General features: G+C 41.3%; 2 protein-coding genes across 4 annotated transcripts in view; one reads left to right on the plus strand and one right to left on the minus strand.

The window, feature by feature from the left end:
- The window catches only part of INVS (inversin), a 76790-nt gene extending 61108 nt beyond the window's left edge, over window positions 1-15682 (minus strand). Inside the window, exons 1-3 of one of the 3 annotated variants that reach the window (XM_015855084.1) lie at window positions 15570-15682; window positions 12697-12866; window positions 6978-7144 (exon numbers count right to left, since the gene is read on the minus strand). In XM_015855084.1, the coding sequence (XP_015710570.1) occupies window positions 6978-7144; window positions 12697-12802 (273 nt within the window). In that variant the 5' untranslated portion in view covers window positions 12803-12866; window positions 15570-15682. Of the gene's footprint in view, window positions 1-6977; window positions 7145-12696; window positions 12867-13865; window positions 14190-15569 lie in introns of those variants that run through there. The other 2 variants (XM_015855086.2, XM_015855087.1) reach the window with 2 other exon arrangements.
- A 109-nt stretch (window positions 15683-15791) lies between these two features.
- Window positions 15792-27250, plus strand: part of ERP44 (endoplasmic reticulum protein 44) — a 39752-nt gene continuing 28293 nt past the window's right edge. Inside the window, exon 1 of the mRNA XM_015855094.2 lies at window positions 15792-15907. Coding sequence (XP_015710580.1) covers window positions 15851-15907 — 57 coding nt within the window. The 5' untranslated portion in view covers window positions 15792-15850. The remainder of the gene's footprint in view (window positions 15908-27250) is intronic.

The following is a 27250-nucleotide window of genomic DNA, read 5'->3' on the forward strand; positions in this document are numbered from 1 at the left end:
GGGCAAACAGAACCCTTAATGTTAACGCTGCTGTAAAAAATGAATCTAAAAGACATTTAGGTAAACTGGGTCTCATAAAATGCACGTAAACTGGTTAAAAAAAAAAAAAAAAAAAAAAACAAACCTGAAAATTTAAGATTGTACATACCATTTCTAGGAATAAATTTAAATTATTATTATGCTCTTATATTAAACGTACTCTGAATATAATAAACCCCTGAAAAGATAACTATTTGGATTTTCTAACGTCTTCGTAAAACATTTCTGGGATATATTTTTATTTTCAGCTTTTAAAACTCTTCAAAGTTATCTTTTTCTTCTCTAAAGTTTAGTTCAGAATTTATAAAATTAAATTGCCACAAAACTATCTGTGCTGAAAGAGACCTCTAGTGGCAGATGCAGCTGAACTTTCTACACCAAGGACTACTGAATAGAACTCGTGCACTGGCAATAGGGAGGGAGCCCACTGTATGCTCAGGAGCTATTTTCAATTTCCAACATGAAAAATGCCCTTATTGTCTGTGTTAGCAACCTCCTACTTACTACAGGTTATATGCACTGCACTACTTAGCAGACCCCAATACTTTTTCACACACAACTTGTTTTCAGAGCAAAGGAATACATACCATTCTCCCAATTTGATTTTATCTACTCCTTTAGTAGTATACTCATTTGGTCCTTTCATTTTAAGTCTCTCATTTCTATATCTTTAGCTATGATGGCTAAAAACCCTAGCACCAAGCAATGAAGAAAAATTAATATTCTTGATTTCTAGTCATACCAGCAAAATCTGTAAATGCATATTGGATATATTTGCCCAGAGTGTTGTCTCTGCTATGAGTATTTCTGAGTTCTCTTCTGGACGACTTATTTATGATATTTTGATAATCACTGTTATTTTTGGTAAGCACAAATCTTTTCCATCATTATATGGAAAGAAATAGAAATCATACATGATGACGACCTTCAAACTGTGTTCCACAGCATTTAGCTCTCTGAGAATCATGTCTGGACATCCTTTACTTATCCCAAGAGTTAAACTTTTCATCTTCACAAAAATCATAGAGGCGCTTATTTTTTGTTCTATTTTTAAATCAGGTTTGTAACCATTATGACTAGAACAAAATCCTTCAAAATAGGGATGCTACAGTGAAGACTATCAGTCCACAATTTCAGCTTTCAAAAAGTGCCCCAGGCAATGGAGATCGACACGTAACGTGCATGTCTGCATTTAAATGAAAATCATTACACTTTTCCAACAAATATACTCTACTACGTAGTATTTAACACATGCGCCCCTACTGCACATACTCTCTTTAAATCTTTCCCACCCACTTTCAGGTTTTGCTTCTACCATTCTACATGAGGAAAACTAGTATGTAGCTATTACAAATGGCAGCAGACAGACACACACACTTGCTTATAGCAGACTATTGAGCAAATCCATCAGACAGTTGAAGTACAACGCATTTTAGTGCCCCAGACAGCTTTATTTCTTCTCTTTCAATATACAAACCTATCCAAAGTCAATGACAGATACCACTTTTTTGCTGTTATTTGGGCCTGTGGCGATTCCTCTGATGCGTAAAACGAGTGCTGGAAAGCAGGTACATTCAGGGAGGTAGTCACAAATTGTAAGCAGCATTTTCAAAAATATTTTATTAGAACCAGTAAGTTTAGCAGCCAACAGTTACTAAAATAATTTTTAAGTCAGTTTTACTGCCACAGCTGATAGACAAATTTATCAGTGCAGCCTACATAGAAACAGTGTCTGATCTCTAGCTACCCTGAAGTTCTAATCTAGATCTTGAAGTTAAAAAGCCCGATTTCACATAACCTTTAATTAAAGCCATAATTTCACATAACCTTTCCCTAAATTGTGATTTTATACTAACATAAAACTAGTGAGAAAACAGATTCAGATGTCTTGCTATTTCCTGTGTGAGTGAAATCAGACTTGTAAAAACAGTATTTCTGAAGTTTTAACTTCTGCAGACAAGAGCACTGGCTGGATTTTAACCCAGTTTAGCAGTAGAGATGGTTAACTGCTCGATACCAAATGACTAGAGGCTTAGCACTTAATGAGTAATCAGCATGTATGCTCTTGTACTGTTATGACGGCATGACAAAGTGCGTAAGCTGAAAATGTACTGCCTGAATAGATGAGAACTGTATATCTCAGCGCCCAAATCAAGGTCCCCACACCTGTTATTAAGCTTCTACTTAATAGTTAATTATTAAGCTGAAGAATCCATAAGAAACTGGGCACCATTTGCTTTCAATTGAGCTGCTCCATAGAATTTACCACAAGTGACTTAGAAAGCCTTCCCTCTTCTTCACACCTTTGGTACAATATTGAATCCAGATTAAGAGTTTCTGAAGTTGAAAAATGCACAGGACAGTTTTGTGGTCATTCTCTTAATATCCAGTGTTGCTTCCTAGAATCTTCTCAGAAAAATGACTTTCTCTGTAGCTACATAACAAATAGCTTCCCTGTCTAACACTGATTTCCACAAGATACTACCTTGTGTATTTCAGTGAAGACACAGTGCAATTAGAGATGGTATGTTGGCAAGCTGATCTTCCTTAGAAAAGACCAATAGCTGATTTCAAGATGATAATCTCAGACTTCAATATTTTGTTCAGTGATCCTTAAAACAATACATACTTATGCAGAGGCAAAATACAACTAAAGAAGACTAATGCAGACAGACAAGATACTGAAAGAAAGCCACAGCTTCTATTTATCAGATACAAAAAACTTCAAAAGACTTTCCTTGTCCTCCTTCAGTTTAAATGGAAAGCTGCTAAATTCTTACCATCAGGCTTTAACATTCTTTTATTTACTTATTTATTTTTAATTTATGGTGTCAAGGGTCATGTAATAAATACCTGCCTTGCACTGTCTCTGGCTATTTTATTCTTCTTCCTCAATGATGACAAAGCACTTCCTAAGGGGTCATATTGTAAATCAGACCTCTGTAACACAATGAGTGGTTTGTTTGTTTTCCCCTAAACTTTTCCTTTAGTTATTTTTAACCATTTCAGTTACCTGGATTGCAGCACAAATCCACAGTAGCATCAGCACAGCCAATAGCGAATAGCATATAGAAGCATGGGAACTTACACTCAGTAGGCAGACAATGAATCATGGTTTTGTAGAGCACATTTTCTGTTGACTCATTGAACAGAAAGCAGTTCTGCAGTTGTGTAAAGTGGGTGGGAAGAAGGGGATAAAAGCAGCAAGGGAAAAAGGTGTAAGCATGCTCCCAGCCAAGTTTTATTCAGGAGCTTTTAAACAAACATCTTTTCCTTGGTGAAGAAAGGAGAATTAATAGTCCTTCTTTACCTGCATGGCTACTGAAGAACATAGAGAACAACCTGTTATTTCTAGTTTAAGAAAAATTAAAATTTAAAATCCTTAAAATATACACAGAATATATACAACATACAATTTTAAGTCCTAACTGCATCCTGGACATAATTATCTTTCCAGTTAACTATGTCAGTGAAGAACTTACTTAAACGATAGAATATTTGATGCTCTTAGACAATAAAAGGCATATTTTCTCACCAAGGCAATATGAATCCTCCAAAACCAACCTCCTGATAGTTAAGCAACCTGATAGATTACTTTAAGCACATACTATTAGCATCCAACAACAAAACTACTGAATTTTTACTTCTATCCTCGTTAACACAAAATGCCGTGCTTAGGGAATTCATAGAGATAGTTACTTCCCCAGGCTAAATAGACTGGTAATAAGTGAGTTTCCTCTCTGAGAAAATCAGAATAGAGCAGGCCTGTTGTTTGTTTGTCCTTTTTCTTTTTTTCTTCTTTTTTTAATAAAAGATAAATTAAAAAAGAAATCACATACAGGCAATTTGGATACGTAGAAACATTTCTGTTCAGAAATACCACATGCGGGTATTTATGTAAGATGCAGTTTTAGACAAGAAGAAAACACAAGTGAAAATTAATATCTCATTAGACTGCAAATCTCAGTGCTCATATCTTTCTCCACAGCAAGCTTATTTCATAAACGAAAAAGACCTACACCCACACATTAATACAATTGCTCACTGTGAAATTACTGGCAAATCATGTTAATGATTTTACTTCTGTTGCAATTAGTTGCTGTTTCAATTCTCATTAAATTACATACATATTTACAAAGTCATAGATGTCATCTAAAACTCCTTCAGCAATCTCCACAGTGCACTGCTGCCATACTTTCCTTTTTTTGTTGCTGTTTAATCTTCTGAAGTCACTGACTGGACCCCCCCCCCCCCCCCACCTTCCCTTTTTTTATTTTTACTTTTTAAAGCAAGTAGGCTCTTGAAATTGTTTGGGACACCTGTCTATTTTAATATGAGAGACGAAAACTTTTTCCTTGTATAGCAGAACATAAGAAAACTCACGGAAGACCAGCCAGCTAACTTCATTTACAAAGCCTTCTGCCTATAAACATTGAAATATCCATCCAGCTCCACCTGAAGGCTCATGGACAAAATAAAAACAGTATGAAACATCATATTAACAAAGATTTTAAAATTACTTGCTAAAAATGTATGTCTTCCATGAGATTCATTTGTCATAATTTAGGCATCTACAACACCAAAAGTTACATTAGGTAGTCACCTAAAAGGATGCCTAAGCTAATACATGTGTCCTAAGGTGTACATCTATACTTTATGGTGAATGAATTACACCAAGGAAATACTTGATTCTCTTCAGCAAGTTAGAAGTGAACTAGAGAACTACCTCAGGTTTAGATGTCTGCAATATAAATCCCTGAGTTTACATGAGATTATTCTCACCTCATCATCTTGTAGCTGCATTAATTTCCTCTTTTAAAGCTCTTTAACAAGGAGGAAATTCATAACAGATATGTAATGTAAAGCACAGAAGACTTATAATTAAGAACATAATTATTATCATTAAACTACAAATCAGCAAAGGTTATCATGTCAATGCATAACCATGGTTGTCTTCCAAAGCACTGATATTCCAAGTAGTATTAACAGCTGAATTTTCTGACCCTATCTTATTAACTTCAAAAATTTCAGGCAAAATAAAGCACGAGTTAAATCTGCTACTAGAAAAAGGTGGATAGATGGACCAGTAAGGGAATATCCTAACCCCTTCACTTCTTGCAAATAGTCCAGAATAACATCAGTGAAGTTTTAGACAGAGAGATTCCGCAGATCCTTTGTTGAGAACCCAGTATATCTTTCAAGATAACTGTTGCTTTGAAGATATGTTCCAGCTACAGAAGTTACTTGGACAAAGAATGGCAAGACAAGACAAGGATGACACACTGACTGTGAGTTCAGAAATCTCAGTTTCCTCATTAATTGGTAAGGATGACCTAGATGACAAAACCACATTAGACAGAGTTGTGGAACCATTGCAACCATTTCACTTTTTACTTTTGTCAAAACCCTTGCATCTAAAAGAACATGGAATAGCACAGGTAGATCTGCCTAGCTATATTATCGGAAATGCTTTTGATAGACTGTAAGTCACAAAATCATTGATACTGTCTATTGATATCCAAAGCCTTATCCAACCAGAAACCTATCTCAAAGAAGAGGGGCAATTACTGTCCTAACTCATTTCAAATATTGGAAGGCCACAATGAGATCTCCCTGGAGCCTTCTCTTCTACAAGCTAAACAAGCCCAGTTCCCTCAACCTTTCCTCATAAGAGAAGTACTTCAGCCCATTGATCATCTTAGTGGTCCTTCTCTGGAGGACTCCAGAGAGCTCCACGTCCTTCCTGTACAGGGGGCCCCAAGCGTGGACGCAGTACTCCAGATGGGGCCTCACAAGAGCTGAGTAGAGGGGGACAATCACCTCCCTCTCCCTGCTGGGCACTTCTTTAATGCAGCTCAGAACACAGTTGGCCTTCTGGGCTGCAAGCACACACTGCTGGCTTATGTCCAGCTTCTCATCCACCAGGACCCCCAAGTCCTTCTCCACAGGGCTGCTCTCAAGGAGATCTTCCCCCAGTTTGTATAAACACCTGGAATTGCCCCAGCCCAAGTGCAGCACCCCGCACTTGGCCTTATTGAACCTCTTTAGGTTTTCATGGGCCCACTTCCCCAGCCTGCCCAGCTCCCTCTGGAGACCTCTCAGCTTGGCATCATCCACAAACTTGCTGAGGATACACTTGATGCCATCGTTTGTGTCATCGATGAAGATGCTGAAGAGCACTGGCCCTAAGACAGACCCCTGAAGGAAACCGCTTGTGACCAGCCTCCATCCTGACACAGAACCATTAATCACAACCCTTTGGCTGCATCCGGACAGTCAATTCCTAATCCATTGAACAGTCCACCCTTCAAATCCATACCTCAGTGATTTAGAGGGAAGGATGTGGTGAGGGACCATGTCAAAGGCTTTGCAGAAGTCCAGCTAGATGACATCCATCGCCCTTCTCCCACCCACTGAAGTCATCACTCTATCACAGAAGGCCGCCGGATTGGTCAGGCAGGATCTGCCCTTGGTAAAGCCATGCTGGCTGTCTTGAATCACCTCTTAGTCTCGTATGTGCCTTAGCATAGCTTCCATGAGGAACAGCTCCATGATCTTCCCAGGCACAGAGGTAAGGCTCACTGGCCTGTAGTTTCCCATGTGATTTCCTTCCTGCCTTTCTAAAAACTGGGAGTGATGTTTCCCTTTTCCAGACCCCAGGGACTTCACCAGACAGCCATGACCACTGTTCACAGCCTCACATAGAGGCTCATGGTCCTCATGGCGAACTTTCTCTTTGGACAGCCACAAACACTATCATTATACACACACACACACACATATATATGCACACACATATATACAGATATATAATATTGGCTTCCATAACAACAAAAGTTTCCAAAGATACTAACAACTTATTCAGTACAAGAAAATCTCTTTTATACTTGCTGTGAATGCCATAAGTTTCTACTATGGCAGAGCACTTATTTAATTACCTTCTGTGCAGCAAGATGGAGAGCAGTTCTTCGGCTCCGATCAGTTCTGTTAACATCTGCTCCAGCTTTCAGCAATGCCTCTGCACAGTCTACCCTGTCAGCCAACACACAGTACATAAGTGGAGTTCTTCCAAATTGGTCCTCTTTATCTTTCAGCTCAGAATTTCCTAAAATGATAACAACAAAAAATGTATATAGAATAATTAAATAATCATTTGATTAAAAGCAGTATGTTCTTATTAATGGTACTTTTAATATAAACAGAGCGATCAAAATAATGGAGCAGTGACTCAACCACCTCCCTGGGGAGCCTATTCCAGTGTTTAACTACCCTTTCTGTAAAGAAGTGTTTCCTAACATCCAACCTAAACTTACCTTGGTGAAACTTGAGGCCACTTCCCCTCATCCTGTCACCCATCATCAGTGAGAAGAGACCTACCCTACTCTCACTGTAAGCACCTTTCAGACACTGGAAAAGAGCAATAAGGTTTCCCTAGACTAAATAGCCCCATCTCCCTCAGCCTCTCCTCATAAGGCTGATTTTCCAAGCCCTTCGCAAGCCTCGTTGCCCTTCTCTGGACCTGCTCCAGTACCTCCATGTCCTTTTTGTACTGAGGTGCCCAAAACTGAACGCAGTACTCGAGGTGAGGCCTCACCAATGCCAAGTACAGGGGCAGGATGACTTCCCTAGTCCTGCTCACCACATCATTCCTGATACAAGCCAGGATGCCATTGGCTTTCTTGGATACCTGGGCACACTGCTTGCTCATATTCAGCTGACTGTCCATCAGCACACCAAGGTCCCTTTCCATCAGGTAGCTTTCCAGCCACACCTCCTCAAGCCTGTAGGGTTGCCTGGGGTTGATAACCACTGAAAACTACACATATCTCTGTCGGCTTTTCCCTAGAAACTTCCTCATAATGAACATAACAGGCGAGTCTCAATTTACAATAAACAAATGAGCAAAGTATGTTTTCCAATTGAAGAAAAACGAAATAAAAAAAATAGGAAATACAGTTTTACTAGTACTGTGTACGTGGTTGATGCTGTTTTAAAATTCCAGTTTGTAACCAAAATTGTTGAGGAAAGAAGCTCTTGTATTTAAGTATTCATTTAGGTGTTTTAAGCGCTATCTCAATTTTGTTTTGAAACCTGAAATTCTTTACTTCGGCTCAAGATGACAAGTTGTATCATTTATAAAGTACAGGTTCATTAGGAAATAAATCAACGTGTAACATACAAGTTAAAAAAGAAGTAATTCTGCTGATTATTTCCCTCAACTTATATTTTGCTAGACTTTCCATTCCAAAGCATTATGATTTCATTGCAAACTGCCTGAAGCTTCAAAGTAATTCTTTCCTCTATTACTAAAAATATATATTTCAAAATTTATATATCATGAAGCTGCTGATATACATCTCAATATTTTAACTAACAAAAAATAATGCTTTTCCAAATTTACATCTCTGCCATTGTATAAAACACAGAACAGAAACATCAAAGCCAGTTATAAACAACCATGAGGGGCTGTGCAATAGGATACGCAAACTGAGCTCCAAAGCATTACCTAACATGGCTCTGATCCAAACAAACATGCCAGTTTCTCCAAATTATGAACTACTCCACTTTTGTGTCTCAGCAGTGCCTCATATTAACTGAAGTTGATGGGACTCACACGATCACATGTATTTTTGAGAATAAATACAAAAACATAATTTCTCTGAGCACGTGGCTTATGCTCACAGGGCACTTTCTCTTAAATCGGCAGCTGAGTTAAATCTCAAATTCCAAGTTGTCTGTTATATAATTTTAGGGGATACACAGAACGTAGAGACTAAAATAAGTGGCTGATGTTAAGAATAGCAAAAATGGCCTAGAGCTCATGTACAACCCTTCTTTTTGGAGAAATGGGCCATCAGACATCTCTTTTCAGCTCCCACACAGTGATGCTGCTGATGACAAAAGGTTTCCATGACCGCAAACCGTCTGAATAAAAAATGAGCAAGACCTTCAAAATTTGATGCCAGTGATTTCCCTGTTTTATTAAGGTAAACTATTTTCAGAAATCACTGTTTGCTTGCAAGTCTCTAGGGCCCTTAGAATGGTTAACCTTGCGGATACTTCACTGAAAGAGTGCTCAGGCTAAGAGCTAAGCCATGTACTAGAGGCTACTACATCATCATCAGGTGATAAGAAGGACTAAACTCATGAAATGAACTAACCACAACATCTTGGGGACTTCGCAGTTGGAGTAAATTACTATTTTCTGTAATCAGAAAAAACAGCTTTCTGAACATTCACCCCTCAGCACAATTAAAATGTGCTCTGACAACATTAAACTCTCTTCCACATGCCTATCTAAGAAAGGAAATTTGTTTGATTCTCCGCTCTTTCCAGGATCAACACTTTCACCCTCAGCCACCCAGACTATGCATCTTATCATCTTGTTGCCAGCAGGGATCACAAACACCAAGCAATCAAATGGTCCACTTCTGAAATGAAACTCTCATTATGAAAATCTTTGATTCCTTACAGTTTATACAAGCAGTCACACCAGACACCAACATTTCTATGTATTTCTCACACCACCACAGGAGTGAACTGGACTAAATTGACAATTAGGTATAACAGCTGTTATACACATTTCTGTGTCCCCATAAAAAACTAAAACAATTATATACATTTTATCTAGACTCCGCCTGAAAACGTCAAGTATAAGATGATCATCCAAACACAGAATTAACTTTTGATTCCTTTGTATCTGGGGATTAAACCCCCTTACTGAGTGTAGGGTTGCCAACCACCAGACCAGGCTGCCCAGAGCCACATCCAGCCTGGCCTTGAATGCCTCCAGGGATGGGGCATCCACAGCCTCCTTGGGCAACCTGTTCCAGTGTGTCACCACCCTCTGTGTGAAAAACTTCCTTCTAATATCAAACCTAAACCTCCCCTCTCCCAGTTTAAGACCATTCCCCCTTGTCCTATCACTATCTGCCCTCATAAACACCCATTCCCCCTCCTGTTTGTATACTCCTTTCATGTACTGGAAGGCCGCAATGAGTTCTCCCCAGAGCCTTCTCTTCTCCAAGCCCAGTTCCCTCAACCTCTCCTCATATGAGAGGCTCTCCAGCCCTCTGATAATCATCATGGCCCTCCTCTGGACCTGCTCCAAGAGCTCCACGTCCTTCCTGTACCTGGGGCCCCAAGCCTGGACGCAGTACTCCAGATGGGACCTCACAAGAGCTGAGTAGAGGGGGACAATCACCTCGCTCTCCCTGTTGTCCACCCCTTTTTTAATGCAGCCCAGAACACAGTTGGCCCTCAGGGCTGCAATCACACACTGCAATATTCTATTATATATAGTTGCATAAAACAAACAGTATTATTTCAAACACCTGCTTCTCAAAAATTACAGGTGGTGGCAGGAAAGATTACATGTGTGCAAAGTCATGAGTTATAGGAAAATACAGTGTATTATTTGTATATGTTTGTATACAGTCACACATGCACACAGCAGGTGGAAGAAGGAGTAAAACCAAATAGGAAAGAGTCAAAGAGGAAACTAATAGTTATTCTCCTCCTCTAAAACAGAAAGTGAGACTTCACCGTAGTGGATATACTGCTGTCAACACAATCAGATGCAGCAACTAGCTGTGTTAGCAGCATGACGCTAAGCAATCCAGCATACGCACACTCAGCACTGATGTACTGTCCTCAATTACACGGTGCGTCTAAATGAAGTCAAGAAGTTTGGTGAGTAATGCCAATTGCTCAATTTGCTTTTGGCATTTAGTTATACTTTCAACTGTGCCTGGTAAACAGCTAAAAATATTACTCTGATGCATTCTTCTTCTGCTAGGCAATACTTTTTTTGTCATGTCTGGGCGAAAGTAAGGTCTGTGTCATATCCTGTAAAGACACAACAAAGCAGAAGGAGCCAAATTCTGCCATTAGAGCAAAGACTGCAAGGATCATGCAGTTTTCTCTCCCGCATTTACAAAGAACACAGCATTTTTGTTTCATTGCTGCATTATTACCTTATTTTGGGGGGGGTGGGGGAAGTGATTTCCATATCTGGCTCAAACATGTGTTTTGAAGTCCATTTGACAAAGTGTGCCAGCAATACCAAAAGTACTTGGGTTTTTTCCTTTGCATTTTCAAAGTATATTTTGGCTGTGAGATTAATAAAACCAAACTGAGTTCAACTACTCTTGTCATTTCTGATTGTTAGCCAGGATTTTTAAAATCACCCACTTTTCCCTTTCCCGTGCAGTCTGAAAACTTTTAAAAACAAGCTTTTAAAGGAGTTGTATTCCATAGATTTCTAAAGTATCTACGTATCAACCAACCATTCACAGTTCACGAATTGTTCTACATCCTTCTGTTGGCATCACAGTTATTATTCCCATTACACAGAATCACAGAATTGTAGGGGTTGGAAGGGACCTCTAGAGATCATCGAGTCCAACCCCCCTGCCAAAGCAGGCTCCCTACACCACGTCACACAGGTAGGCGTCCAGGCGGGTCTTGAATATCTCCAGAGAAGGAGACTCCACCACCTCCCTGGGCAGCCTGTTCCAGTGCTCCATCACCCTCACCATAAAGAAGTTCTTGCACACATTTGTGTGGAACTTCCTATGCTGTACTTTCATCCCATTACCCCTAGTCCTGTCCCCACGTACTACTGAAAAGAGACCAGCCTCACCACTATGGCTCCCACACCTCAGGTATTTGTAAACCTGGATCAATTCCCCTCTCAGCCTTCTTTTCTCAAGGCTAAACAGACCCAGTTCCCTAAGTCTCTCCTCATAGGGGAGATGCTCCAGGCCCTTCACCATCTTAGTGGCCCTCTGCTGGACTCTTTCCAAGAGATCCCTGTATTTTTGTGCTGGGGAGCCCAGAAAAACTGACAGTTAGTGGTATAAACACAACTAAGGTGTTCGATTGTTTTTTTAACCATTAATTCATTCAACTTCACCAAGTTACAGGAATGAAATTCTCAAAAAAGGCCAAACAAACAAAACTTTTACATTATCAGCTGAAACGGCACTTAATCAAAACTGCTGAAAATAAAAGTTTCCAGCTAGATAGACTTTCAAATGCATATAACATTGCATTTGGAACACATAACATGAGCTGCTTTTAAAAACTACTATTGTAGTTGTATTACGTGATTGCATCACATATCAATTTTCTGTTGTATTTCACATGAAGGTCTCAATCGCATGCAACAAATAATAAAAAGTAAGAAAAATCAGTTGTTTTCAAGATGTGGGAGCTAGGATTGTTCAGCCTGGAGAAGAGGAGGCTCAGGGGAGACGTTATAGCTCTCTATAACTTCCTGAAGGGAGGTTGTAGTGAGCTGGGGGTTGGCCTCTTCTCTTGTGTAATCAGTGATAGAACTAGAGGGAATGGTTTTAAGCTGCGCCAGGGGAGATTCAGGCATTGGAATGCACTGCCCAGGGAGGTGGTAGAGTCACCGACCATGGGAGTGTTCAAGAAACGTTTGGATGTTGTGTTGAGGAATATGATTTAGCCGGGAAGTATTGATAATGGTTGGAATAGATGATCTTCTAGGTCTTTTCCAACCTTGATAATTCTGTGATTCTGTGATGATAATTTTTCTAGCAACGCATGCAATCAGGAAACAAAAAAGTATGTTAAAAAATCAGAGCAATAAGCCAAAACCAAAAAAGCATGTACAATAAAAACATTTACCTGCTATTAGCTTTAGGAGGGTACTCTTATCCCCATTAACAGCAGCGGCATGCACTTCAGATGCTAAAGAGGAACCACTGAAGAGGCAGTTTGCTGAAATATTCATACTCTTGCAAGGTATTATCTTAGGTCAGATCCGTACCACCAACATATTTTGTAAGAATTCAGTTCTAGGGGACAAGAATAAATAAATAAATATAACATTACAATGACCTAAACAATGCTAATGAGAATAAGCAGTCCCATTAAAAAATAAAATAGAACAAATGCATTCCTTTTTTTGTGAGTTACATCTACCTCTAGTCAAGAGCCAAGCAACAAAAGCTTCCATTAAGTATATACAAAAATATTCTATAGTTTTGTTGCCCTCAAAATAAATTTCAGTCAATAAGCTTTGGAAAAGTCCACAGATAGGACAGTATTTATCTATACATTGAACAGATCCTTTTTCAGAGTACTGGCATGGATGCTTCAAGTAACCTGTGGTATTTATCAAGTACTGACTTGGTATCTGGTGGCATTTTACCATGATGGTTTAGGAATATATGTAGAAAATGTGGATAAACTGCTTTCCTCCAGCTGTTCTGAGGTGGTTCTTAGCATTTAAGGCCCCTTAAACCTAGAACTGGAAGTAAACAGAAGTTCTTATCCATCGATAATTATTTTACACATCTCTGACATAGCTTCCACAATCGTATATTCCTTTAACTGAAAGTGTTGGACATTATTTAGCTGTTCCCTAGGCAGAAGCTTTTATGCATGTCTGAACAATTTAATTAGCTTTTTCAGGCCTTTCCACAGTTCTGTCATATCGCACTGAGATGGAAACTCAACTCCACTAGGTATTCAAGTTGTAGGCAGAAATTGGAACTAGGCTGGTCTAATGGTCTTCCCTCTTTTTTCTCCTCCATATGCTACCTAAATTATGCCTATTAGTAGATTTGCCTTCTTAGCCTCTTTTTAAATGGAACTATCATCACTGAACCATTAGTGTCACAAGACCTTGATAATGATCAACTCAGGTCTGCACTGTGTATCAGAAATGAAGAAGGGCCTGCATGCTTATAGCACCACAAGTCTGCTCAGTCAAGAATGTTGGTGCAGATGAAAGCATTTTTCAGAACAACTGGAAATAATTCTGGAGCCACATCTGGTCAACTTAAACTTACAGAACAACAGGATCCTGTCCTGACAATGTCCTCTTCCATCACAAACCTCAGAATAACATGACAACGTTCAGTATCTCTTGAAGTCATGAACATTTCCATCCTTATCGAATTCCTCTATGTTCCAGAAAAGTCGCCAAATATTTTTTGGTATACTTGTTTTAACACATAAGTAGGTGATCTTACTCATAAACTGAATGAGCGATTAATTGATTCACAGCTATAGCAACTTCTAGAAGAAGACAAGAAAAGAGTTCAAAGAGGCTTAAGAACATTTCCACTTGTATGGCCATGGAAGACAGAAAAAGTGTCATAAAACACCACAAGTGGAAACATTACCATCCTTAGCTGCAATATGAACAGAAGGAAAGAAAGAGAAGGAAGAAGGCTGCAGAGATGGATGACTTGATGTGTAAGACTGCACCTTGAATTTAAACTGCCTTGTCTTTTCCTGAGTAAGCTTCCTGTGGATAGAAAGATAAATGAGCGATCTCTACACTTTAAGAAGACCAATATACACCACTGGAATTTCACATCTGTTGGGATTTTGAGATAGTAGTTTTATCCCCAAAGCTACCACTGATATATTTTATTCCATTATTTTTTCTTACATTTTACTTGCAGATTCTCTCTTCTACTATCATTCCAGCTGGTCTAGACACGCATGGTTGAAAGATACTTCCCCATGACTTGTCTGCTAACCATATCTGAATATTCTGGGTAATTCTTTTAAACAAGCTCTTGTACTGACAATTCTAAGCACCCTCAGAAGGCTTTATTATCTAGGGTACTCAATAGAATGAAGAGCCAAATGTTTCCTTCACACGCTACAGGAATACTGTGCATTATCTGGTTCTAACACAGTTCTGTCTTCTACGCTGTCACAAGGAACCAAACAAAGGAAATCATAAATAGGAATCACAGCGTGGCTGAAGTTGTCAGGGCCCTCTGTGCTCATCTGGTCCCATTCAGTCCCAGTGCCAGCAGGGCCGCCCAGAGCAGGTTGCCCAGGCCCATGTCCCATCAGTTTCCAGATACCTCCAAAGAGACTCAACAGCCATTGGGCACAGAAGTGCTGCTTGGTGTTCAGACGAAATCTTCTGGGCATCAATCTGTGCCTATTACCTCTATTACTGGCACAGAGCATCACCAAAAAGAGCCCAGATCCATGTTATTTGCACCCTTACTTTAGATACTTAACAGACACTGCTGTGATCCCCCCCTTGACCACCTCTTCTCTAGGCTGAAGTCCCTTATCTCTCAGCTCTTCCTCACAGGAGAGGTGCTTCAGTCTCTTCATCATCTTTGTGGCCCTACATTGAACCAATTTGATAAAAAGGCTCCAAAAAGGCATCTGAGTTAAAGACTCACTGTTTAAATACACACAAGTAGGTCTTAAAAACATCTATTTTTTCGGTTTTAATATTTTAGGGGGACGTCTACAACAGTCGTTGGAGGAAGAGGTGAGGAATCATCATTCTAATAAGTATTAAACACAGATCAATTCCTGAAGCAAAGCGCAGCCGCTTGGTGCAACTCTGGGACTGAGTTACCCCAGTTACGTAAACACACAGAACTTTTCCGAGTCCGAAGCAACGAAAACGAGTGGAGGGAACAACCCCACGGCCGGATAACGAGCCCCAGCTCAGAACTAACAAACCAACCCTTCCCATCCCCACAACCGCCCCACCGCGCCCCAGCGCTCACCTCAGCACCGCCCTACGCTGGGATAACCGGGTTCTCCGCTCGGGGCGCGCCGGAAGAGCGCCGCCTTCCCCCTTCCCCCGACTCCGAACTACGCTTCCCGGCGTGCTCCGGCGTGCACTCGGAAGTGAGTGGCGGTAGGCGGGCGGCTCGGGGCCCGGCGGTGGGACGGGACGGCCGCGGGTGTTTCCTGGCGACGGGGGAAGTGCGGAACCGCCGCGGCCGCCGAGCGTGGGAGCCGCGTTTCTCCCCCCCCAACCCCGCAGCCGGGCGCCTGATCTACCATGAGACCCGCCATCTTCCTGCTCCTGCCTCAGCCCGGCCGCCTCTTCCTCCTCTTGGTAAGCCGCCGGCTTCTCCCCGCCCTCCCCACGGCCCTCCGCTCTCCTGGCAGCCGGCACCGGCTTAGGGCCCTTTCCTGGGCCGGCCTCGGTCTGGAACGGCGCAACCGGCACCTGCTGGGCCCGGGTTGAGAGCGAGCCGTCCCGGTTGGCGGAGGACGGCGTTGTGGCGGGGGCTGATAGGCTGCGGGGCGGGGCACGGCCTGCGCCCGGCGCTATGCGGGGAGCCCGCTTCGGGCCTGGGCCCCGCTACGATCGGGGCTGGGCTGCCCGTCCCGCAGCGCCCTGTTGGCCCTGTCCCCTCAGAGCACACTCGGGATGGGGACGGCGGTCCCCTCGGAGATTAGCGGGTGGAGTTAGAAACAAGTTCCTGAGGCTCCTGGAATTCAGCTGTGGTTGTCACAATGTGGCTTTATGGTGGTTTTGGATTTTTTTTTTCTTTTCTTTCAAAGTTGGCTCAATCTAAGCTACCTTTTGCATAAATCACTGATGCGTGTCGTTTGTGGAGATAAGGAAGCTCTCTTATCTTTTAAACAGGCCAGTGCAATGATTCTTTGTTTTCCTGCTTGTATTGAGCCACGTCCTGAGCCTTTAGTGCTTCAGAAGCTTGCAGAGCCAAAGGGGGCTTGTGTAAGTTTTGGGAGGCTTTGCTTAATCAATTTATTCTAAATGTTTGGAAGAGAAAAGCAAGGAATCATTGGAGGTAAAGTTAGATACATGAGAAATACTTTTTTTTTTTTTTCTCTTCTTTTTTCTTTTTAACCTAGAGTAGCTGTTTAATGATATGTATAAGGTAATGTATTGAAACTGGGGGAGATTCAAGTTTGGATGGGCAGGAAAAGGTTCTTCACCAGAGGGCGGTGGCCATGGTACAGGCTGCCCAGGGCAGTGAGCATGGCCCTGAGTGCTGGAGTGCAAGGAGTGTTTGGACGCTGCCCTCAAACATAGGGTTTGAGTTTAGTGTAGGCTGGTGTGGAGCCAGGAGTTGGATTCATTGACCTTTAAGGGTCACTTCCAACTCAGGATATTCTGTGATAGTTGAAATTCTGTGATTCCAGAAAAGAGTTTTGGGGATCTAAAGGGAAATACACAGCGATGCAGTGGCTAATGAATGAAGAGAAACCTGAAGACAAGTGTTAAATGAGCAGTATTGCTCATTACCTCTTTGAAATGTGAACTTTAAATTACCGTAAGCTTGCTGCGGTTTCAAATTTAATAAGCATACAGAATTTGTGAGGTTTGAAAAAGACACTTTTGAAGTGTTTATGTATAGATGGCTATTTATAGCGTCATAGCTCACTCTACAAGAGACTACATTGAGGAACCTAGGATTTTCAAGTCGTATCTATGCATTAAAACAGCAGTAATATTGTCTGGATGCTAAAATCGACATTTTAACCATTATTTTGAGTACTGATTCCAGTGAGTGAAAACTACGAGTGTGTGCTGTTTTAAAGCACGGTTTAAACAGGCAAGTAGAAGTTTGAGAAAGTGCTCAGGTGGTAATGAAAGCAATTTTCTGTCTTCATGGTACAGTGGATCTATGCAAATTTAATATGCATCACTTAGACACACGGGCGTCAGCTGAAAAAATAGATTATGGTGAAGATCTAAAACTTCCCCATGCTTTAGTTGCTGCCATTTAAACCAATTTCTAGTGAGCTTAAAAAACTGTGTATATAAAACCTCACAAAGAGACAAAGAGTACAGATCAGAGATGGTGTGATTTTCTTTTTGAGAGAGAGGTGTTGGAGAGGTTAAATATAATGATGTGTAATGTTATCTATGTAATTCTCCTGCGTCACATCAGACATGCCCCTGTGTTGTAAGGTGCCTGGTTATGCATCTTGGAGCAAGACAACAAATCACTTCTTGCAGTCGATTTGATGTGAGCTGTGGAAGAAAGTTGTTCTGAGCAGACTGGGTGTAGAAGAGGATCTTTTTTTTCTTTAAAGTAGCTTGTTTTCTTATGGCATTTAGAGAATCTGGTAGTGCGTATTGGTCTGTCTTCAAAGCTTCAGTAACTTACTTCCTCATGCTAACCACAATTAGGAATGCTTGGGACCAACAACGTAACTGGGTTTTGTATGGTAAGGTTTGAGAGAGCCCTCTGTTTCCTCAACCATCCTCATCCTCAGAGGATGTGCTGACCAGCAGAGCGTCTTTGGGTATGACGTGGATATGAGCTTATTAGTGTTACATCAGTGGTACCTAGAACATAATGCATTGATATGCAGCTGTGGAAACAGCTGACTAAGCTGGAAGAAGAGGCAAGGAGAGGGATCAGCGTTGCGTATTAGGAAAGCAGGACATATAAAACAGGAGTAGGAGGAAACTGAAGTAGACTGAGTGTAGAAAGTACGTGTATTGGAAGTACAGAAAACTAGATAAAAGACACCGAGATTTGAAATACTATGAAAGAAAATGATAGAATGTCTATATCAAGTGTAGTTCTTTTGTCTAAAAATTATTGTCGGTAGAAGATAACTAAAGTCTTTGGACCTGCGTGTTTCCTAATATCCCACCCAGTCTCACTAAAGGTTGATTTGTTAGCTTGGAGGTCACAGTACAGTGGTACAAACCAGGCCTAAAACAGACCTTTTCCCTTCTGAATTTGAAGTCTCATGTACTAGTTTAGTACAGTATCAGAGGGGGCTGCTGTGAAACGGGGTCTGGAGAGAGGGGTAGGGAGGAAGTATAGGGTGGTGTGAACCCTATTTCTCTAATGCTGGAGCTGAGAGGAAGGGTGCAGGGCACAGCCCAAACTGCAGAGGAGGATGTACAGCTGATTGCAAGACTGGACTGCAGAAATGGCATGTGGTGCATTTCTTGCTTGTACACGAATGATGTTTCTGCCACGCTGCTATATTGCTTAACACTAGGTATGACAGATCTATTGAATCCAAGACAGCGGAATAAATGCTGACGTGATGCTGCCTCACCACGTTCTTCTCTAAGGCAAGGTGTGGCTCTTTAGTTTTGCTCTAACCAATCCTTTTATGTTGCCTTCACTTGCAGATGTACACAAGGCACTCCATTGCACATGCTCCTACTGCATATGTATAACAGATACTTGTCACATTGCTCAATAATCTACTGGGAGACTCATGCATACAGTGTCCCTGAGGAACAGATGTGAACAGAGGAAACTACCAACTGATAGGGAGGAAAGTGAATGGGGAAGTTGTTTTACTCTCTTTAAATCATTTTTTTCTCTCAAGCAACTGTAGAGGAATTTCCCTATTCTTGCGTTCTGATCTCTGGTATTTTATTGTGTTTCAAAACTCCAGTGTTATGCCTTTTCTTTGTAGCTTGTTTGGAAAGGTGTCCCGGACAAAGCAAGAACACTTATTTCTTAACTTATTTGACAGCGCCATTGTAAGAACATATTTGTCCTGTGATATTCTGAGAATGTGAAAAGTTTTCACAATTTTAAAGTATACACAGAATTATAGAACTATTTGAGTTGGAAGGCACCTTTAAGATCACCTCATTCCAACCCACTGCTATAGGCAGGGACACCTCCCTCTAGACCAGGTTACTCAAAGCCCCATCCAGCCTGGCCTTCAATGCTTCCAAGGTGGGGGCATCCACAACCTCTTTGGGCAACCTGCTGCAGTGTCTCACCACCCTCACAGTAAAGAATCCTTTCCTTGATATCTAGTCTAAATCTACCCTCTTCCAGCTTAAAGCCAGTTCCCCATGCCCTTACAAAAAGTCTCTCCCCAGTTTTCTTGTACCTCATTTTCAAAGGAATATCTTCACTTGGGGTTTCTGTGGGAACCTGGTGAATATCCCGCTATCAGTCTGTATTTGCTTTCCTATAAGCTGATGTGGCTTTGTTATCATCAGGTAATACTTGGTGTTATAGTCTGTGTTATGCTGTAATTTTTGTATTTTTAGTGAAGCTTTCAAAATACTTCCTACATAGTAGAAGCAGTAACTTAATTCATCACCTACTGCCTCTTATTAGATTTTAATTAGAAAAAAATGCTATAGGGTGATATTTTTGTTTCTTGTTTGATTGCCACTGCCTTTTATCTTCCTAGTATGATATCAAGTATCCAAAGAATGAAAGTGAAAATAACACCTTCTCTTATTGTTAAATGAAGTAGGAAGCTGCTCAAAGAGAAATTGAAGTATGTAATCTTGCAGTGTGTAGTGTTTCTATGCTCTTGTTTATCTCTGCATGAATCCTGCTCAAAATGCAATATTCTTAATTTGAGCATTAGCCAAACATTGTAATTATAGGCAAATTTTACGTCACAGAGCCATAAAAAATGAAAGGGGGTTCCCTGCGAGAGTAGCAGAAGAGTTCCAAATAGATCAGTTGTTAAGTGAGGAACTTCCCCACCCTACTCCCACTCTCTTCCCAGGTAAGTAGGAGAAGCTTATTACTGATCTATTACATTCTTTATGCTATGCCAGCTATGCCATGTAATTGGCAAGCTTCCTCGTTGAAGCCCTCAGCTGGGAAGAGGAGAAACTGAAATGATCCTTCAGAGGACTAAGGTGATGTTTGAAAATGTGTAAAGGAGGTTTTGACTACACAGTATTACAGATGTTCTTACTGGCAAATGTAGGATGCAATGTCAAAGGGTAAGCAATGTTTTCTTCCCAAACTGAAGCAGAGAGAGCTCCCTTTAGAAATAGAAGAAGCGAGGTGTGTCTTTGAGAATTAGGAAAGAGAGATCAGGATTTCCTGCTGTGATTTCTACCTTTGCACTTCTTCTCTTTTCTGATGCATCTTTGTTTGGAGCTCATTAACCATTGGTGGGCACGTGATTTTTTTTCTTTCTCCAAACAATTGGTGGTGTCAGCTGTTCGCTTCATCTAATTGTTCTTTTAATATTCATGAAGGATTTTAGGAATTGAAAGAATTTGACTTTTAAATTTGCTGACCTTCAGGTATTTTACATTGTTAAGAGTGATTCTGGGAAGCTGTTGCTGTACTCAGCACTAACTCTGAGTATTTTTTTCACTTCCAGATGAAGATTCTAATGTCAGGATTCTGAATTTCTCCAAACCAGTTGTAGTACTCTGTTCATATTAAGTTATGCTCTGGTGATTACAAAAAGGGTGTTATAAAAAGTGATAAATCATGAAATTCTTTTGCGATCCTATGTATTCTACTACTGAGAAATCGACTGTTACAGAAGACAGATGTTTTCTATCTAGTTGGCTCCTAGCCCACGTGGGGTTATTTCACCTCAGGTGTAGGACTTTGCCCACATCAAACTCCATGAGCTTCCCGTCACACCATTCCTCTGACCGACTGAAGTCTTGCTGCGTGGCAGTTCTCTCCTCTTGCATAGTTGCCCAGTTCAGTATCCTCAGGAAATTGCTGACCAGGCACTTTGTTCTGCTATTCTGGTCATTAGTAAAGACAAACATCTCTTGTATTCAATATTGATCCTGGAGAAACTCCATCAGAGACCAGCTGTACCTACTACCTTTCATTAGAGCCCTTTGAGCCCAGCTGCTGTGTCGTTTACTTCATATTTCACTTAATCAGTTAACGTATTACCAATTTAGCTCTAAGGATACGTTGAAAGACTATGTCAGAAGCTTGTTAAAGCCAAGGCAAACATTGTGTCATTCTTTCCTCATTTACAAAGAAAAATCTTATTACAGAGGACAATCAAATTGATCAGATTGATTTAATATTTCTAAATCTCTGCTGGATGGATGTGACTTCTGGGAAGAGAATCTGCCTCCATGATTTTCCTGGGGAACCAGGAAAGTACATGCCATCTGGTTCTGAGCATCTGTGTACGTCGAGCTTGTTTAATAGGTTTCTGACTTGGTTTTACCTTCACGTGCCTCTACAGTCTTTATTCTTCCTTTTGTTGCCTGCATGAGTGTAGAAATCTGTTCACAGAATCACAGAATGACCCGGGTTGGAAGGGACCTCAAGGATCATGTAGTTCCAACCCCCCTGCCAGGCAGGGCCACCAAACATACACATTTACTAGATCAGGTTGCCCAGGGCCCCGTCCAACCTGGTCTTGAACACCTCCAAGGACGGGGCATCCACAACCTCCCTGGGCAGCCTGTTCCAGGGCCTAACCACTCTCCTAGTGAAGAACTTCCCCCTGACATCCAACCTAAATCTTCCCTCTTTTAACTTAAAACCATTTCCCCATGTCCTGCTTATTGTCAGCGTTGTTGATCTTTAATATCCCTCTCCAGTTTCAACTCCAGCTGGGCTCAGGCTTTTCTAATTTCACCTTGCCTGCTCAAGAAATGTTTTTATACTTCTGCCAAGTATTCCTTTCCTTACCTGCCTCTGCATTCTGTGGACTTCAGTTTCTGAACTCATCCACAAGTTGTGTTAATCCATGTAGGTCTTCTGCCACAATAGCTGTCTGCATATGGAGGTGGGTAGGTTTTGTGCTTTGAAGAGGTTGTCCTCAATTGACGGACTCTCATGTACCTTCTCAGATCTGTGTTCTGTAAGTGGATGGGATTGTTATTAAGTACTGACTGGCTTCAGTTTTTTTGTCACTTTTGAGTTCTGCCTCTATTTAAAAAAATAAAATAAAATCATAGTAGATGCTAAATGAAAATTATTACAAATCCTGACCACTAGTGAGCTATAGCTAGAAGCTTTATCAGTTGCTGTGATGAAATGAATTGCTGGAGCTCCCAAAGGCTTATTTCATGGAGCAAGTGGGTTACCACATTACAAAAAACGTTTGGACAACGCACTTATAGGTAGGGTTTGAATTTTGGGTAGGCCTGCATGGAGCAAGGAGTTGGTCCCAACAATCCTTAGATGAGTCCCTTCCAACTCACAGTCTCACAGTCTCGTGCAGATTGGAAGGGACCTTAGAGATCATCGAGTCCAACCCCCGGGATTCGAGCCTCTGTGTAGCAGAGCGGCACTTCTACCACTTGTGCCACAGGGGGGATTCGAACCCCGGGCCCCAGTGTTGCAACGCGGCATTACTACCACTTGTGCCACCGGGGCACACTCAGGATATTCAATGTAACGTACAACTAAGGAAATGTTAACCCACATGGAGATTTCAGGTTTGCTGCATTCACTTCAGAAAGGAAAGTGATCTTAATGGTAGAGAAGTGGAAGGTTTCTTTTTGTTTCCTGTTGTTTTTTTTTTCACTGGAACTTTGTATCCCAAGTGGTGTTCATGAAACACAAACTGAATATAGATAGTGGAGCCGTAGAGCAGTAATGTAGTGAACGAGCAGGTTCCTTGGCAATGCTTCCTGCTGCCAGCATGTCTCCAGTCTCGACTGGCATCAGTGCTTCTTGCCTGGTTTCAGTTTGTGTGTTTTATCAAGGTGCATCCAAAAAGAAGCCTGTGAGGATGTCAGTTTGTGCTGCATGGGGTTTCTTTGGTTGGTTGTTGTGGTTTTTTTTCCCCCTTTTATTTAACATTTGTGAAGAGGAAAAACATTCTAATCTGTACTGTACGATAACTGGCAGCGTAGCTTAGATCTCATCTCCAAATGGATTCATGTGGGAATTGGGCATAAACACGGAGTTAACTTGTTCATTAGGAGCTGTGCAAGGAAGTAAGTATTTTGAAAGGCAAGGAATAGGTGCCTGTTCCAATGGTCTTGAGAAAGAAAACAACAGCTGTGGTAGTGTTTTGCTGTTTCCCATAGCTGTCGTGATTATGAAGTGATGATATAATTAACTTTTTCAAAGGCTTCACAAAGGGAAAGTGTTTCAGATGTACCCACATTTGGAATCCCAAGAGCTTTTTGTTCTTTTGGTCTCCGTCTATCACTTCTGTCTCTGCCATAGTTTATTGATATCCCTTTCTTAAATGTTGTTGGAAATGCTTAGCCCCTAAATCCGTTGCCAGTCATAAAAGTGATGGATTTTCATAAATGTGTGTGCATGAAAGTACACACATATTTTTTTTTCTTCTCCCTTTTGAGTCGATTCACTTGGGATTTTTGGCTAGAATGACTGAAAGACAAATCGGTAGCTTCACAAAGGTAATTAAGACAGTATGTGGCGCAGAGTGGAACAGTTAGGGGTTCTTTCCTACTAATGATCCGTTAATTAGGGATGGGAGCTCAGCGAGTGTGTCGGCCTCTCAGGAATTGCCTTTGACATTTCAAACTGCTTTGGTTAAGAACATATAATTGCAGGGGGAAGGGGCTTTTTATTTATATGCGTGGTTTTTTTTCCTGTCAACTTAGGCCAACAAAATTTGCTGAAATGATGTCAATATATGTGTAAAATTAGTATTACCTAGCTGCTATGTATTAGCTTATTTTGAAATAACATTTAGCTGCCATACTGTCATCCAAAATCTGTATCGATCATTGCTGAGGATTTTCATGGCTATTTTGAATGCTGTGATTGAAAGAAACCAGTCCCATGACTTGTAAATGGTAAGTTCACTACACTGAGCTGCTTAACTGTGTCCAGGCTGGATGTGGCTCTGGGCAGCCTGGTCTGGTGGTTGGCGACCTTGCCTATGTCAGGGGGCTTAAAACTAGATGATCACTGTGGTCCTTTTCAACCCAGGCCACTCTGTGATTCTATGAATTGCAGAGCCAGCACTATGTAAGTGTTCTAAATAGTATTTTTAGGACCTGTCTGGAATACTTGCTTGAGAGTTTTCTTGGGAGTCAGACTGGAGCTTCGCACAGTTCATATTTCCTGGGGGATGTAAAGCAGCAGTCAAGTCTCTTTGCATCACATTCTTTTGTGCATTCCAATGTATCTGTAGCATATGTCCTGTCCACTGCACTGTTTACTCTTCTGTTACCCAGAGTAATCCAAGAGTAATTGACTGCATATGTGCAGTCCTTCAGCAGCTGCTTAGAGTAGAAATAACTCCTATGCAGCATGAAGTTAGCCACTCATTCGAACTATGATATGAATATGTAAGTAATATTACTGCTTATTTAACATATGAATGGAATTAACAATAAATGGATTTAGGCTTTTTTAGGAGGAAGTTTTTCACATAGTGGGTGGTGACACACTGGAACAGGTTGCCCAAGGAGGCTGTGGATGCCCCATCCCTGGAGGCATTCAAGGCCAGGCTGGATGTGGCTCGGGGCAGCCCGGTCTGTTGGTTGGTGACCCTGCACACAGCAGGGGGTTGAAACTACATGATCATTGTGGTCCTTTTCAACCCAGGTTATTCTACAATTCCTTTCACATGGTGTGGGAATGGGAAGTTTATAATTTGGGAAATCTAAGTTATTCTTCCTTGATTCGTTTCTTCAGAAGAAGAGGGAGGATCAGCAGCAGCAGCAGCAACTGAATCTGAAGTGTTTTTAATGTTTTAATTAACAAAAGTTTCATGTGCTCTGGGTGGCTGCATTGTGCTTTATTTGTCTTTTGATAGCTGCAGGAACCCTTGAGCTCCTGCTGGACCATGAGGACGTTGTGTGATGGAAGGTGGCAGCTCAGTCGTACTGAAGGAAGAGAAGCGCATCACCAGGAAGATCTTAGTAGTGAAGGAAGTACCGATGCTAGAAGTTGTAGATCTGAGGTTAATGAACGGTGGTGGTTGTGTACATATTCATGAATGGGTTCATTTGGCTCTCATGCAGCGTGACTGTGATTCTAAAATTGGAAGGGAGTCGGAATTTAACTAGTTGTCACCCGCACGCTTGCTTCTCCCCTGCTTTACTTCTAGCATTTGGTGCCTTGAGCAAAAAAATTTGGGCCAAATCGAGTTGGCTGTGCTTCTGTGTTTGGAAGCCAATTTTTTCATTCCTAAGTGCAGCTTGGCATTGGCAGAAATATGAGCAGCACAACTTAAACAGTGTTAGTGGAGACTTGATTTGTCTGCTTGTGTTCCCTAATATTGTTTGAGTGGCATTTAAACTAACGTGTTTTTCTTCCCCTTGGGTAAGCTTGGGGAGAGAATGACCCTAGCTTTACTTTCCAGTGTATTTGTATTTTATTTTCATTGTACTTGTATCCATTCAGTATTTTGTAGTTATATAATTGTCATTTTTGCTGAGGTTTTTGTTTTTGTTTAAGCCAGTGCATCACTTGTGTAGTTTAAAGCTGTTTGTACTTAGTGCCTCTGGAGCCACAGGGTTTTGATCTTCATCTTTTAACAAGGATAACAAAAACCACCAGACCAAGCACAGTGACTTATATTTAAGACACTGCCACCCCAAATCATCTGCAGAATATTACAGACATGTGAAAATGCAGCTGCACCGTCGTTTTGCCACCTGACTCATATTTTATCTAAATTGCCTCTGAGGTATTTTTATCACGAGGGCTAGTTCATATGTGCTTATGATAGCCTTTTTTTATTTGCATTTGAACAGCTGGTTTCTGTCATTCCAACCTACTCTGAATACAAGTTCCAGCCTGAAAGGTAAAACTCCACAGGCTTGTCTTTGCTGAAAGTTCACATCTTTTTTTTTTTTGCACCACAGAGAGATAGATAACTCCATGTTTTGAAGCAGAAGTGAAAATAAATTGTATTTTCAATAGTGAATACGTGGTTAATGAAAAGATAAGGAGCTGAAAGTAAGCGTTGAAATAGAGTATTTCGCTTGAAATGAGTTGGCTTTGTCTTGTTCAACAGTAATGCTGATATGTATTAGAATCTGCTGAAATTAATACTTAACAGGAACTGTGTTATTTTTAATGCATTGGAATTTGTGTAGGCAGCAGATGCGGAATAACCTGAAGGAATGAGCGTATGAGCTGGTAAATTAATTTTCCAAGACAGCAAACATTCATGTGCTGTATAGGAAAATCCATTTCTGGTGAAAACACTACAAACACTACAGCTACTTCTAGTTTCCACCTCCAGGACTGCACTTTGAATAGAGTTTGTTTGCTTCTCCTTTCACACAATTCACTGAACCACAGAACTGCAGGAGTTGGAAGGGACCTCTAGAGATCATGGAGTCCAACCCCCCTGCCTAAGCAGGCTCCCTACACCACGTCACACAGGTAGGCGTCCAGGCGGGTCTTGAATATCTCCAGAGAAGGAGACTCCACCACCTCCCTGGGCAGCCTGTTCCAGTGCTCCGTCACCCTCACTGTAAAGAAGTTCTTCCGCACATTCATGCAGAACTTCCTATGCTGTAGTTTCATCCCATTACCTTCCTCGTTCCTGTCCCCACGCACTACTGAAAAGAGACCAGCCTCACCACTACGGCCCCCACACCTCAGGTATTTATAAACCTGGATCAAGTCCCCTCTCAGCCTTCTTTTCTCAAGGCTAAACAGACCCAGTTCCCTAAGTCTCTCCTCATAGGGGAGATGCTCCAGGCCCTTCACCATCTTAGTGGCCCTCCTCTGGACTCTTTCCAAGAGAAATCTCACAATAGTCATCGCTGAGTCCAAACCCCCTGCTAAAGCAGGTTCTCTTC

This window comes from Coturnix japonica, chromosome 2 (assembly GCF_001577835.2).
Source record: "Coturnix japonica isolate 7356 chromosome 2, Coturnix japonica 2.1, whole genome shotgun sequence".
In the NCBI taxonomy this organism is placed as follows: Eukaryota; Metazoa; Chordata; class Aves; order Galliformes; family Phasianidae; genus Coturnix; species Coturnix japonica.